The sequence below is a fragment of the Bos indicus x Bos taurus genome, chromosome 19, assembly GCF_003369695.1.
Source record: "Bos indicus x Bos taurus breed Angus x Brahman F1 hybrid chromosome 19, Bos_hybrid_MaternalHap_v2.0, whole genome shotgun sequence".
NCBI lineage: Eukaryota > Metazoa > Chordata > Mammalia > Artiodactyla > Bovidae > Bos > Bos indicus x Bos taurus.
In genome coordinates, this window is record NC_040094.1 from 50,104,483 (window position 1) to 50,120,982 (window position 16,500).

The 16,500-nt window shown below is 38.6% G+C and overlaps 1 protein-coding gene across 2 annotated transcripts in view; it reads right to left on the bottom strand.

The window, feature by feature from the left end:
* Positions 1–16,500, bottom strand: part of BPTF (bromodomain PHD finger transcription factor) — a 134,666-nt gene that overhangs the window by 36,224 nt on the left and 81,942 nt on the right. For both annotated transcript variants that reach the window (XM_027517714.1, XM_027517715.1), the window contains 7 exons: positions 14,399–14,528; positions 13,849–13,987; positions 11,929–12,108; positions 8,569–10,879; positions 4,177–4,301; positions 3,313–3,441; positions 753–903 (listed from right to left, as the gene is read on the bottom strand). In XM_027517714.1, the coding sequence (XP_027373515.1) occupies positions 753–903; positions 3,313–3,441; positions 4,177–4,301; positions 8,569–10,879; positions 11,929–12,108; positions 13,849–13,987; positions 14,399–14,528 (3,165 nt within the window). The remainder of the gene's footprint in view (positions 1–752; positions 904–3,312; positions 3,442–4,176; positions 4,302–8,568; positions 10,880–11,928; positions 12,109–13,848; positions 13,988–14,398; positions 14,529–16,500) is intronic.

Consider the following 16,500-nt stretch of genomic DNA (forward strand, 5'->3'; position numbering starts at 1 on the left):
ACATACCTTAATTTAAAAAATACTTTGCTGTTAAAAAATGCTAATAATCACCTGAGCCTTCGGTGAGTACAGTGGTTAACGTCCAAGATCACTGGTGGGGAGTGGGGAGGGGGTGGGAGTAAGGTTCAGGAGAGGGGAAATGTATGTATACTTATGGCTGATTCGTGCTGTGGCAGGGCAGAAACCAACACAACGCTGTAAAGCAATTACCCTTCAACTAAAAAAGAAGATCACCGATCACAGATTATTATAAGAAATTATATAATAATGAAAAATTTCGAAATATTGTTAAGAATTACCAAAACGTGACACAGAGACACAAAGTAAACAAATGGCGTCAGGGAAACGGTGCCCACAGACTTGCTCAAGGGAGGGTGGCTACAAACCTTCAGTACGTAAAAAGAAAGAACAAACAAAAAAAGCAGTTATCTGCAAAGTGCAAGAAAATGAGCAGGCCTGTATTCTATCAGGCATCTGGAATCTAATATTAGGTGAAATCTGGCTAAATGTCATAAAAGTATAAAATTATCTCAATTTAAAAATAAAACATTAAATCAAGGTACTTCGCAACTGACAAGTGGATGATAACTCATAAAAATCAGGAAGAGGCCCTTAATAAACTACACATAGCTAGAGAATCAAAATGTGGATCAAAATTAGGACATACTGAATAAACTATTCAAGAATTCATTCTTGAATTCTGAAGTGACAGAAATGTTCAATATCTGATCACATGTAAGCCATTTCCTTACCTTTCAGCAAATGCCCTGATCTCCCATAATTCCAGCTCTTCCTCTGCCACCCAGGTTTCGATAATAACAGGGCCAGTTTGCTTGGGCGTTTCTGGTCTCTTTGGCCGCAGCGCACTTGATCGAAGGCCTTTCCTCTGAGGTGTAGGTGTTTCTTTGGAAAAGAAACCAGAGTATTCTAAGCAATATAGCTTCTAAAATTATAGTACTTCTGGCATCTTCTCTTATATGAAAAGCAAGGATTGGCAAAGTTTTCTTAAAGGGACAGATGGTAAATACTTTAGACTATGCAGGCCAGATGGTCTCTGTTACAACTTCTCAACACTGCCTTTGTATCATAAAAAGAGCCAAAAACAACATACATGTAAGCGAGTAAGTGTGGCTGTGTTCCAATCAAACTTTACTAACAAAAGCAGATGGTGGGTCAAAGCTTATGGGCCGTCGTTTGCTGGCCGCTGATATAAAAGTCCTATGAGCCTTTACCCAGCCTGTTCCCTCTGCCTGGACACTATTCCTAGCTCCCTTAATCCTCCTTTGACTGCTGCTTAATCATCCTTCAGACCACAGCATGGATACCACCTTCCTTCAAGAAGCACGGCATTCTCCTCCCAGGTGGGATGTGGGGGTCTCTGACATGTGCAGCCCTGGCAATCTGTATTTCCCTATCACAGCACCGAGAAGAGGGACTGGAGAGTTGCTAATGGAAAGGAGGGATTGGAAACTATTAAGAATAGATATAATTTCCAATGATAAAGATTTTAAAAATGAAAAGTAAGGATAGACAAGCACTGAACCGTCCCATATGTTGAGGAAAAAGAGAAGCAGCAGAATCACAGGCAAGCAACAGAAGGAAACTGAAACAGCAGTGGGAGCTGGGCTGTACGAAGTGATAAAGAAGAGTGATCTCAGAAGACTGGCAGTGCTTTGCGTGGACGGCTGAGGTCGAGACTGGCCAGGAGCACGTTCTTCCATCTGTGTGCCTCTGCCCATCAGTGCTCCAGGACGGCCCTGCTTTAATTCTACTAGTATTCCATCATCTTCTAGGACAGGTACCCTCCTCGTTGGTACTCTTTTCAAAAAAGTCATTCCTTGACATTGAAACATGTAAAATATCATGTGGGAAACGAGTTGCCAGTCCGGGTTCGATGCGCGGTGCTGGATGCTTGGGGCTGGTGCACTGGGACGACCCAGAGGGATGGTATGGGGAGGGAGGAGGGAGGAGGGTTCAGGATGGGGAACACATGTGTACCTGTGGCGGATTCATTTTGATGTTTGGCAGAACTAATGCAGTTATGTGGAGTTTGAAAATAATATAAAATTTAAAAAAAAAAAAAAAAAAACAACAAAAAAGTCATTCCTATTTATTCACCAAGATGAGCTTTTGAGTTAATTCAATCAAGCTTCAAAAAATTAAATTTATACATGTGGGGACAATTAACTTCTATAAAATAGTAAGCTTCTACCTATAGACAGCATTTTCTTTTTACACATTTCTTAACAGATTTTTCCCTAAGCACTTTTACTATATATATAAAATAAAATTATTGACTTCTGTCTAATTATAGATCTTGAATCTGGACACCTTACTGCACTCTTTTTAGTATTAATAGTTTTGATTTTCAAGTATAGTACTATCATACCTTTTGCTTCCTTGAGAATAGGGCTGGATCCCATTCTTCTACATAACTGCCACCTAGTACCTATCATGTAGCTGTCCGTGTTTCTTTAGTAACTCTTTAGGCCTGTTAGGTTATTTCTATACTGAGCACTTATGTACGACACAAGAGCTTGAACCCTTGAGTCCACACATCTTCACTGACCACTTACATGTCAGATCCTGCAGCAGGCTCCAGGACTACACCCAGACAGACTTGAAGGCTTGAATCTTGGAGCTGATGGTCTGGTGTCAACCACTGCCCCACATCTTAATTATAAGAGGTATCTGTACCTTCCTCTGCTGGGCACTGTTGATTGTGGACATCACAGTGCCCAGGGGAATCTTGCTATGTTTATTATTTAAACATCATTTTAAAAATGAAACTGTCTGTGATGAAAAAGTATTGCTTTCAAAAGTTGAATGAAGGATTAAACCGACACTGCAGGGCAGAAACGGAGACTCTGACATAGAGAACAGAATTATGGACACTGTTGGGGAAGGAGAGGGTGGGATGAACTAAGAGAGTTGCACTGAAATATTTACACTATCATGTGTAAAACAGACAGCTAATGGCAAGTCGCTGTGTAGCACAGGGAGCTCAGCCTGATGCTTTGTGACAACCTAGAGGCGTGGGATGGAGTGGGAGGGAGGGTCAAGAGGGAGGGGATGTGTGTATACCTATGTCTGATTCATGCTGACATACAGCAGAAACCAACACAACACTGTAAAGCAATCATCCTCTAACTAAAAATAAATTTTTGTTAAAAAGGCATTTTAAGGTGCCTCCCACAAGTATCTACAGACGATGAACTATTAAACAGTTAAAGAAATAATTATAATCAAATTTCAATTCATAAAAGGTAAGGATAACAGGTGAATAATAATAGAATTCTTTCTACTCCTTACCTTTTGGTGCTTCTGGAACTCCAATGGGGCAAATGATTTTCCTGATACAATATTCAGATCGAATGCCATAAGGACCAACATCTCGCCTCTTAATTATTTCTGTCGTTGTGATTTCAGTTTCTGATGTTTCTATGGCAATTTGATTCACACAGTATTAATAACCACCCAAAATATTCAAAGAATAAAAAAGTACAACATCTGGTGCTTTAAAAAAGACACACATGGACTAAACCTCTGGAAACATTTGCTTAATGAAGAGCTGCAGCGCCATCACCAGAGTGTCCTCCTCACTGAAAATTTCTAAACTGAGCAAAATGCTGTTTGGGGACAGCTTCGTTCCTGGTGGTAAAATTCAGTCAAAATAATAAAAACCCTAGGAAAGCAGCAGCAAGCACAGGGTTCCAGGAGTCCCAGTGTATGGTATAAGAAATAACTTCTAAAACTTCACAATGGCTCACACATTAGTGATTCATCTTATAATCTAAACCCTTCCCCTACCCCCAAGATTTTATAGCATATGCTGCCAAACTTTACCAAAGCTGTGTTTTTAAAATGGGCTTCCCAGGTGGCTCAGGGGTAAAGTGCTGGCCAATGCAGGAGATGCAGGCTTCATCCCTGGGTTGGGAATATACCCTGGAGAAGGAAATGGCAACCCACTCCAGTATTCTTGCCTGGGAAATCCCATGGAGAGGAGAGCCTTGTGGGCTATCGTCCATGGGGTCACAAAGAGCTGGACACTGAGCAAACTGAGCACATTTAAAAATACTAGCACTACCTTTTAATAAATAACAGATACGCTTACAAGGAACTATCAAAGAGATTTTTCTCTTTTAAACTTAAGTTAGAAAATAAGAAACCCCTTACCTGTCCGTGTGGTCCCTCCTCCTGGAGGAGCCTTAGCTGCCATGTCATCCCATCTCAGACTTGCCCACAGTAACCGCAACATAAGACTCACTCCAGCTAAGGACTTCACAGTCTGAAGTCTATACCTGAAAGAAAAACCCAGAAAAACCATGTATGTATATAAACACACATACACACACTGTATTAAACGGAAGGACTGCCTTTTGTCCTCATTGTGACTTCAATATTTATAATATGGCTTTGTAAATGCTTTGGTTATTACGTGTCCCTTAAGAAAAGAACTTTTTTATTCCCAGGCATGACATGCATCTAACAAGTTAAAAAGGGGCTGCAGTCACCTCAAATGCCATATAAATTTGTAAAACAAGAACATTTCATTGTAAGACTGATATGGAAATAATTTATACAGATTTTATAAATTTAGCCTAGTTCTAAAATATGTGTTAGAAAAATTATGAGAGAAAATAAATATGAAGAAATAAATAATGTTAGCAGTGTGATAAGTGATCTGAAGGATAAAATCTTAACTGACTGATTTTTGCTGAAACAAATCTGAAAATGTTTAATTTTCTCAAAAAGCAAAACAAAAACAAAGAAGATCTCATAAATTCAACAAGAGCTTTCCAGATGGACCAAAATTTTGTATTCAAATGGTGGTTCTGCAAAACATGGAACTACTGGATGGTAAATACTGCTAAAACTAATATCACTTTAGCAACATTAGTATAGTTTCGGAATTCTTTGATACAATGAATAATAAAATAAAAGGACATTACTGTATTAATTACTAGTCAGAAGACAAGGGAATCTCTGTGTTCAGGTTCCTCCTAAGCACTATATACAAAGTTATCGAACATTTTAGATATTATTTTAAAAATAATATTAAAAATGCATTCCAGAATGAATTTACAACTGCAATGAGTATCATGTCTTAAAAACAGTATATTGTAAAGTAGCTCTAGGCTGTCAATTCTCTATTAGCGGTTTTGAATCATTAGGTATTTAACTGACATTTCCACATACTGAAATGAATACACTGACTGTACTGTAGAGAAGAACTATGAAACGAAATTAATTTCCTCCTCTAATGGAGGTTCAGGTAAATCTTAAAACAATTTGTATTTGAAAAGCAATGCTTTCCATTCTTAATGTTAGAAAAATGAACAATGTGAGAAAAAAAAGCTCTAGCCAAAAAGTTGCTGCTACTTCTTAACTTCCCTTTTCCACCTATAGTACTATTATTTTCTTCCCTGTACTACCAGCGTGTGAGCCCTCTGACTTGTACAGACAGCTCTTAAATTAGAGGGCAAATGCTAAGAAGCACAGGGTAGGCGAGGGGGAGGTGTCACTTTCGGACCACACCCCTACAGAGATGCCTAGGGAACTTCAGACTCACGGGAGCAATCAGATATTTATTTGGAGGTTTTTCTCTTTCTCTTTCTTCCTCCTCTGCTCACTCTCAACAAACAATTTGAAAGTATCTCTGGTTTTACAATGGAAACACCACCAGGTGGGGAACACATCCATGCGTTAGAGCCTGTTCATTCATTTATTCATCCAAAAAGCACTTGAGTGTCATCTATGTGTTCAAATAAGTAAAAGGAGCTGGGGACACAGATGAATTTTAATCTCTTCCTACATCCTCAGGAGCTGTTAACAGAGGAAAGCACAAGGAAGCGGTTATCGGATTTGGCTCAGGGATGGGGATGAGAGCTTTGCTAGAGTCTCAAAGACAAGGGTGTGGGGGCAGCTGACCAAAGGCAACGGGGCACACACGTGCTTAGGAGGAAGGTGCATGAGGGCTCACACTTCTTCCTAGAAACCACATCTGGTGTGCTAGGACTGGAGGGGAGGGGTGTGGAGGTGTAGCAAGAGATGGAGCTGGCATGAGAGAGGAAGGCGGAAGCCAGAATGTGCTACACCAAACAGAAGAATTAAAGGACATCAGAGACCATCTCTAAGGAGATCTCTAAAATGCACACAGCTCTGCACAGGTTGTAAAGGGACGTACAGGTGACAAACACTCTCCCCCTCCCAGCCCTGCGGTAGTTAACACGTCCTCTTGATTTTTATTTTAAAAGCTTTTTGGCCGCACTGTGCAGCATGTAGGATCTTAGTTCCCTGACCAGGGATGGAATCTGCACTGCAAATGGGCAGCCTTAACCACTGACCCACCAGGAAGTCCCAACACACCTGCCTGCTCAGCTTAGTCAGAATAATCACAGGATAGATCTGTGTTTTAGAAGGATCCTTCTAATAGCACTATGGGGTCAAAGTGATCATGATACACAGAATAAGGGCCTGGGGAAAAGAGAGTACGGGAATGGACAGTGTAGAGGGGGAAAAAAAAGGCCCTAATGAGTCAATGAGACAAGTTTCACTTTTTCAATATTGCTCAGCCTTAACATTAAATTTAATAAAGACCAAACATGTGTGCCTTTGGCACTCTTAGCTCCTACTCTAAGCATCAGACATATTTTTATTCAAGTGTGAGTAGAAAAATGCGTTTCACATGCATGGTTTTTATAGCAATATATATATATATTTTTAAATGCATTCTGAAGTCAAAAATAATTACATTTTTACCCATGCCTCCGTTAGGTAGAAGGGTTTATGGTTCTCTCAACCTCAGCAAATTAAGACATTAGCATATATCTGAAGGCAATACCTGTTTCAAATGTATAAGAAGGTATTTCCATCTCATTTCTCATTGAAAAATGAGAAATGAACTAAACAGATACAAACTGTGCCCCCAGTGCATATTAAAACATAACAGTACAAGGCTTCTGACACCCAGCCGTGCAGAGAAGGGCCCTGGGCAACATGGGAACAGAACTGGCTCAGAGAACAGTGCTTCCCAGTCAAGCCTACCTTCCATTTCAGAATAGAAAGGAGCAGAAAGGTGGGCCTCCACAAGTGCCAGGTCACTTTAATTAAAGTATTTGTACACAGTAACTTTTCCAGTGGGAAAGAAGTTACCTGCAGGACAGTCAAGGATACATTTGGGGACCGCTCTCAATGAAGAAAGCAGAAAAGTGCAGAGTAATCCTACAAATCCATGAACTGTAATGAAGAGTTCCTTGATTCCCTGCAGGATTCTGCAAATCCTTCATTGCAGGCCCTGCAGAGAAATTGTACTTTTCAGCTGTCTCTATTGAATGTGTAATGGAGTGATGATATTTAATTCAAATCAAAAGATGAGTTATTAAAAAACTTGGTCAAACCAACTATGGTCATATTAATTCCTTCATACTGAGTATTCATTACAGTCTTTCTTTTTTTAATGCTAACTGTAATATAAAGAAAACCGAAAAAGTATGATTTCAACTTAAAGAAACCGTATTAAAGACACAAAGACATGAAGCCTAAAGTGAAATGGCGTCTGCTCAGGAACTTGCTGACGTCATGAACTTCAGGATCTTAGGCGAAAACTAACTGCAAATAAGACCGTTCCTGGCTTCTGCGCCTGTCCCACAGAACTCCTTGTTTTTGATGTTCATGTTCCATCCTTTTCAGATGTAAAGGTGAAGAGATAAAAAGACGAGGCCATGGAAAAGGACAAAGCAAGGGGCAAATATGTGAAATGCGATACAGCAGATAAAGGACTGGACTGAGATTCAGGAAAACCAGGCACTGCTCCTAACTCCCCCTGTGGCCAGAGGCAAGTTACTACGCGCTGAAAAAAGATAACGAATTTCTAAGCTCCTTCCCCAATTTAAAACTACATGATTTTACAACTGCCAACTCTTTGTACTTATGACTCATCCTCAAAGCTTAATGCCCAGAAAATTTTAAATTAAGACTATTTCTGGGTTTAAAAAAATTCTCTAAGGAATCTCGGATTACCTTTCCTCACAAAAATAACAGAGAACTCCAAAACAAATGTTTACATTGCAAATAAGTTACATTCAGGAAGATTTCTACATTATGATGAACCTTGTGTGAGTCATAGGCATGTCTCCTATGTCTTCTGTTTTTATGAATTATCTGATAGAAATATTCAATAAAACACAAACATTCCAGAAGGTTGATGAGTATCTAATTCTGTGATTATTTCATTCCCAAAGCAAACACATGGCAATATCTGGAAGGTTAGACCACAAAAACAACTATGTTTGACACATTTCTTGTGTCTTATGAAAAGTGAAGTTGAGTTTCATTTTAAAAGATTCCCTTACATTTTCAGTCTTTAAACATTTTTTTTTCCCTAAGCAAGCTTTAGTACCTACCAGCTGGCCGAGTTAAAAACTCTGTATCTTATTTCCATTACTAACATGCCCATTAAATATATATTTCCCTGTTTTGTTTCTATTATCTCATAAATGAGATATTCTTATTAGACAATTTTTCTAAAACTTTCTCCCTCCCTCAAATGCATTTGAAAGTACATACCTCCAAGTGATACCAAAGGTTGGTCTAGGAGAAGGATATGGCCATATATCCAAGGCAGGTTTTGCATTGTAATTAAAGTAAGGGACTTCTCGGATTCCTCCTTTTCTGGCCAATTTTTTTAGGTCATCATTGGGCAAAACAAATATGCTCTTCTTGCTGCTCTTGGTGATAAACTTTCTGTACGATGGCAGAGCTGTACCTGAACGAGTCTTTTTGGGTCTTGAAAACTTCATGAGTTTCACTTTGTCTCTTGTGGAATATTCTTTGCTCACGGTCATAGATGTTACCAGAGTGCCTCCTGCGGTGGTCAGCGAGTCTGTCACTGTTGTGGTGACCACAGTTTTGCTCTGCTCCTTCACAGAGATGATGTCCACGTCACTGCCTGCAGAGGGCGTGGAAAGCTTGGTTACTGTTGTAGTGGTGGTCGTGACAGTGGACTTGGCACAATTTTCCGTGGAAGAGACCACAGTCTGCTTATCGCCCTTTGCTACCTTAATTACGGTTTTTGATTCTGTGGCCACTGTGGACGTCATGGTGGTGACTTCTGTGATGACCGTTTTTCTTTTAGGTTCTCCATTGACATTTTCATCTTTGTTGGTGGGCAGGCCATTTTCATCAATAAAATCATTACTGAGGTTAGATTCCTCTCCAGAAGTAACAGGGGACGAAGTAACTTTCTTAACTTTGGAGATGTCAATTTCCATATCTTCTACCTGATTGGATGAACTGCCTTCTGGACAAGACGGCAGAGGCATGGCGGCCTGGGCACTCTCAGACTCTTTGGTTGATGGCAGTGTCTCCAGGCTATCATGGTAGTCACCTTCAGCATCCGAAGACCTCAGTAAACATGATTTTGTTTCCAAGTTGTTTTTTTCATTAAAATCTTCCATGATGACATCACCATTCATGAATGGCTTTACAGTAGATTCTTTAACAGTCAAAGGCTTGATATCATTTTCAGGAATAATTTTATTTATATTATTAACCTTTGGTTCAATGTCACCACTTCCTATTTTACTCTCAGAGATGTCTCTCAAGCATTCACCTTTCAAATATACTTTAGCTTTATTATCTTTTCCATTTATTTGAAAGGTACTTGCTTTCTGTCCTTTCTTTTCAGACTCTCGGTTTTCATTATTCTTTTTATCAGTGACACTTTTCAGACTGTTTTGATCGATACATTTATTAAGTGGTCTATCCTCTAGTTTCTGATCTTGACTTGGCTTTCTACCATTTGCGTCATTTACCTTACTCTGCAGCCTGTCATCACAGCTTCCAGTAGTCTTATCTGAAACAAATTCACGTTTCAGTGGTTCAAAGCCTTCACTACCTTGTTCTTGAGTTATTAACTGTTCAGAAATACTTTCATTGCTATTTTGAACAATCATATCTTCTTCACTGCTGTCCTGAACAGACATAGTATCAGAACTATTTTCCAAAGTGCTATTGTATTCAGAGTCACATCCCAGTTTTCCTTCAAAGTCTACTGCTTTTGACAGAGACGGGATATCTCTATCATCAGTACTTTTAGGTACTGATGGAAGCAAAGGGCTCTGGGAGGGACACACAGTGGTGTCATTATCTTCCTGTATGAATGGTTTTCTGTTCTTATAGATCAAAGTGCCAATTTCATCTGCGCTAGCTAGTTTAGGGTCATCAATGAGAAAATCAGTTCCTTTTGTTTTCATCTTTCTGGGCTCCTGGCCTTCACTGGCAGGGTCAGAGAGACCCTCGTCCATGTCATTTCGAACAGAATTTTGTTTTTGACAGTGTGTGTCTGCACTCTGAATGGAGACATCCTCTAACATTTGATCTTTTGAATAAAGTTTGTTTGCTGTATGATCAGGGTCAGTGATTCCAAGAATTGAGGAATCACTCTGTGAACATCCCCGAGTTGAGTCTTCGGATTTATCGTTACTTGTGTTAGAGCTCTGTTCTTGTGTAAGCAAGTCACTCTGACATCCTTCTTTTACTTTCGTTATGACTGGTGACTCAGACAGACTTTTCACAGAACTTGTAGGGGTCTTTCCCGAACCTTTAATCCCACCCTCCAACTTCATTTTTTCGTGGCGTTGTTTTTCTTCCAGTGTAAACTGTTTAATTCTCCTTTCCAGAAGTCCATCTAGTTTGGATGATTTGATTTTCTTTTTATAACTAGTCCTTAGATGAAAACCCTCACTGACATTGACCACATCTACTTGAGAGCTTTCCTGACAATTTACATGGGACTCTGTTTTCACATCATCATCTATTTCCATCGGTTCTTCTTTAAAGGATTTATCATTGTCAGAATCTAAAACTTCTTTTACATCTGTGAAACAAAGACATTGATATAAATGTAGTTTTTAGCCTGAAATGTGGAATTCATGATAATATTTTTATTTTAAAAAAATACCAGTTTTTCTTACTTTTATTCAAAATCTTAACTATAAATAGCTATATATTTAAAAGTTCCTGATGTGATTAAAGTAGGTCAATGGACAGGGCTAAACTTTATAAAAGGTTAAAAACCACATACATACCAAATATTTAAATATTCTGATTCTCAATATCTAAAAATGATGGAATGTCACAATAAAAAATTAGTACATGATATCTATTGCATACACCAGTACCTTCACGTAAGATTTCATTTATTTTAGGCTTATAAAACATCTTAAGGCTTATGCATTATCTAACTCCTTTAGTTTTTAAAAAACAACTGTTCACAAAAGACAAGTTCCTCAAAAGGCTGAACACAGAGTTTTCTTTGATTCAGCAATTCCATCCCTACATATTTACCCAAGAGAAATGAAGACATTTGTTCACATAAGAACTTCTATACAAATGTTCTTATTACCATTATTCTTAACAGCCAAAAAGACAGACGTTCATCAACTGATGAATGGATAAACAAAACATGACGTATTCATACACTAGAATATTACGTGTAAATAAAAAGGAATGAACTATTGATATTAATATACGCCACAACATGGAAGAACTCTGAAAATATGCAAAGTGAAAGAAGCCAGACACAAAGGAGCACATACTACCTGATTCCATTTATACGGAATGTCCAACACAGGCAAATCCATAAAGACAGAAAGCAGATTGGGATTTAGGGAAGATAAGAGGACCAACTGCTAGTGGATATGAGGTTTCTGTCTGGGGTGATGAGAATGCTCTAAATTGAGCGTGGTGACTGCTGAACAACTCTGTGAACTGTACACTCTAAGTGGATGAAGTATATGGCATATGAACCATGTTTCAATAATGCTGTTATAGAAAAGAAACAAAGCAGTACCTTTCCTGCTGTGCCAACTAGATCCAGTGCTTTCTTATCACCCCCAGGTGCCCTCCACACTTGACTCTCCTTACCTTGATCCTTCTTCTCAGTAACCTTTGAAATGTCCATTTCACTTTGGTCTGCTCCTTTTGCAGCATCAGAGTCTTTTACCTCGCCTTTCTCAGAATCAGGCTCTGTTTTTATCTTTTTTGGGCTTCGTGGACTTTTCCTTCTATCCGATTCATCCATATTTTCATCCATGTTATTTTTAACTAAAAAGAACCAAGTACATAGTAATTACAAGTATGTCAAATGTTAGCAATTTACTTTAATACACCTACTTTAGTGGAAATTATGAAGTATATTCCAGCAATTTATACCTTATTTTTAATTCACAAAACGAAAATCGAATATACTACATACTTTCTCACATGCTGAGCTGACTTAAACCATAGAAGTAAAGACTACACTTGAGACGCACGTCAGGAATCTTCACATAGGACACTATTTCGCTCTCTTCACTGACCCCAGAAAGTCTGCGTCGGTGGTTTCTAACATAGTTTGTATTACAGAACCATATTAGAACTGGATAAAGCTATGATTCCCTATCTAGGGAAAAAGTACATACAGAAGCTTTTGTTAATAAATTTCAATGGATTCTTAGATAGAATTGAAGTTTATCTATGGACTCCCAGGTTAAGAATATTTAAGTCTGTGTCACTGAAAAGAGAAAAAAACAAATGCAAAGTGTGGCCTTGTTTGGATCTGATTTACTACAAGTTTTTTCCCCTGCTGACAACTGATTAGGGAGGAAAAGACTCAAAAGATGCTCCAAGACCAACACGGCACCTGCTGGCTGGATAAAGGCCCAGCATTAAGACAATAGAAAACCCCATGCTAAGGAAATTGGATACAAAATAAATTTGCAAAAGCCTAAATGTTTTGTATATCAATAATCTGGATTTTACTACATAGGACAAAGCAGGTCAGACACAATTAAAAGCTCTCCATAATTCTAACTGCTACACAGTAACTAGAGCAATGAAATGAGAATAAAAAATTAATCTTTTGGAATTTATTATAATGGACATTTAGCTCGAATATAATCAGATAAGTAAGTGAATACTTAATATTTCTATTTAGCAAATAGTTATTGAGCATCTACTAAAGGTAGTTCAATGACAACTTTAATAGTTTCAAAAATCTACCAGTCTAGGTTTCACAAGAACCATTCACAAGTAAGCCAAATCAGTTAGCTAAGCGTGTACTTATTTGGCCTACAACACAGGTTTCCCGAACAAAAATCGTACCACACCATAAATCAGCAAATTATACTGCAGAGTGAACAGATCTGCTTTTGAAAATCACTTAGATAACAAAGGAGACTTGACAAGGTAGAGTGCAGAAAGGGGAACGGAAGCCAGGAGACACAGGTTTTAGCCAGGATTCGATTACTCTTCATCTGTGTGAGCGTCAGTACGTCCCTTAACATCTTCATGAAATAATTTGTTCATGTAACATGAGTTTCAAAATACATGGTCTCCTAAAAGGACAGTTTACCTCTAGAGTTCTGTGATTCTAAATTCTGAAGTCATCAGCCAATGGCATAAACTGAATTAATATCTCCTTTACGTGACAGTGTTATGGAAGCCTCTACTGCTTTCTTTCTGGTTTGGTTCTATGTTACAATGCTGAAGTCACCAGATATTTGATTCCTCAAGAAGTTAAGTAGTATTGAATTTAAGATTTTAGAAAGACAATTAAGTAGCTGAGGTCTTCTTTCTTTCAACAAGTTCTATTCTCTCACCTTTTTAAGCTAGAATCCTAAGTATCAAAATCCTGTGAATAAAGGTAATTTTAAAAATGAGAGCTTGTTAAACTACATTAGTAATTTTACACATTCTAGAAAGAATTTCAGAAAAACTTTTATCCAAAATATTGTCAATATACTACAAATTTGTAAGAATGTGGATCAGAAAAAATTATGCAGGAAAACAGCTTCAGTTACTTACCTCCTTCTACTGACTTTCTGTAATGCACATTGGTATTGCCTGGCAATTTAGGAACAAACCTATAAACATGAGTTTTACTAATCCAGCTCCAACCACCGTATCCTGTTACTCGGTATTCCTCTCCTTTTTGTTTCCAAACCTGGTGTAAATAAAAACATGCTGATTAAACAAGAATGAAAATGTTTTATAAAGCACATGTGGTTTTACATATTTTTACCAAATAAAATCAACAGTCAGGCAAATTAATCTGCCAATTTTATTTTCACCCAGAATCAAAGATTTCTGAAGAAACTTAAATATTCCTGTCTGATACAAAAAAATGTAAAAAACAATTTTACATTTTATAACAATTTCTACAAATTGGTCTGATGACTCACATATATTTTACTAATAAAAACCTATGCTTATAAAATTGCTAGATTTACTTCATTCAAACTATGTTAATTAAGAGTGTATCAAAAGTAAAATAAAATTACTAAGTATTCAAAGTCACAGAATCAAAGTCTCAGAAATGGCTAACACTTTTAAATAACATCATACTAAAAATTACCTGATGTTTAACTGGAAATGTGTATTTTACCCATGTAGCTTGTTGCATTGTTTCTTCCTCTTCTTGTTTTTTCTCCTTTTTTTTGACTTTCTCCTTTTCTTCTCTTTCAATTGATGTCATTCTATGTAACCTAAGAATGTATGAATAGAAAGACAGAGTTACATTTAAAAAGTAAAAAGATAAAAATACAGTACTGAAGATTAAGACGGTAAAAGCAAAGAATGACTAACTGCAATTCCACAACCCGGAAAACTGAAAAGTCACAAACATAAGCAGATATACAATTATGTAACAGTAGAAAATCAAACAGTACAAAAAGGCAAAAATAAAACTTGCTGTCCTTCCCATACGCCTCTCCATAAGAAATGACTCATTTATAATTTATTTCATGCATATACCAACATTATAATCACACAAAGGATGTTATATTATAAATACAATTACACAGTTTTTAATCAATGGAAAACTGCCTAGATCTTTCCAAACCCTAAGATACATTATCTTCTTGCCTCCCCCAAAAAAGATCAACAAGCCCCAAAACTTTTATCAACCAATATTTCTATTTAGCATTTGGGGCTGTAGCGCCTTCACAGGGTCCACTAACATAGAATTTAGGCTTCCTACTAGCAGAGAGACAGGGACCCTGCTTTTGGGTGACTGGAAGGGTTGGGCAGGAAGGACCACATTAATCAGGCAATAATCATTAGGCGTACAGCATAGACCATGCTCTTTTTTTCAGGCAGGAAATCAGATACCACTGCACCTATCTGTAAGGAGATGGGTGAGTCTGTGGTGAGGTTTTAAGTTGATTACACTAGATTTCTGTGAATGGGAGTATTTTCCATAAAAAAGAACATTAACCAAAATCTACAAAGGAGCTCCTGTCTCTAAAAGCCCTAGTGGTAGAAGAACTGCTTTTATCATACCCTACCCAGAAGTAGATAATTTCAAATGCACAGCTATATGGAAAGAAGAAAGAGCTCTTTTGTTAACTGGGGGAGCGGTAGGTGCTACAAAGATGTAAGAGGGGATTTAATTATTTTTTTATTTCTCCATCCTTCCACCAAAATCCTTCTATCTCCACTTTGAAACAAGTTTCATGTCCCTATAACTACAGGACCCTAGAATCTGTTAACTGCACACAACTAGTATAGCAAAGGTTCTTCATTCTCTCACAAATGACAGGAGAAGAGGAAAGGGAGGAAATTCTCACCAGGGACTAACTTAGTCTCAAATACCATAGATTTGCAGCCACTCCTGGAACCAGGGAGTGGGGCAAGCTCTGTAGGCACAGCTTGGTGGAAAACCAGACAGCCTCAGCTTTCCAGACTACAGGAGTGACTGAGCCACAAGCAACAGCATTTCTCAACAGGGATTTTGTGGGCTCAGCTTTAAACTCCTATGAAAGGCCAGGTATGGCACAGTGACTGAGCCATCTTCACAGATGGTGGCCAGAAAGGAAGCACTGTCTGGGGAGAACACCAGTGCACTGACACTCTGGGAACACACAGCTAAGCCTGGCACTCAGCCTGTGGTCTTGGTGTTCATGGGAGGAACAGGTCCATCTTCATCACCAAAGACAAACGCTTTTCTTTGCTGGGGATGCCAGGCCAGTGAGGTAGTATTGTAGCTAACCTACTATTTCCCTCTACCAGAGCAGTTTCTATTGTTCTCAACACCTCTGAGACAATCCTTATGGGAAAAAGCAGCAAGAAAGGTGAGCTATGAAGGGGTTCACTTCTGCGTGGTTGGGCAGAAATCCTGGCTACTGCTGGCAGCCTGGTGGCCCCAGGAATCAAACCCCTGGAGGCTGGTAGTCTGAGCCTCCACAGGCTGCTCCACACTGGGGGGCACACTGGGCACAGGGGCTTCCTCCATACGTCCGCGGTTCACAGAGACCCCGGGCCACCAAGTGCGGAATGAGCCTCACTCTATTCCCCATGTCCATGGGGCTTTGCTGCGTCTGTCTTCCTATTTCTTAGTAAACATGTTTCCCACTGGTAGGATGGCTGAGTCCAAAGAGTATTGTATTTAAAATGCTGACAGTGCCCAATTGCTCTGCAGAATTACACACTTCACGTCGCCATCAACTCTAGTCACCC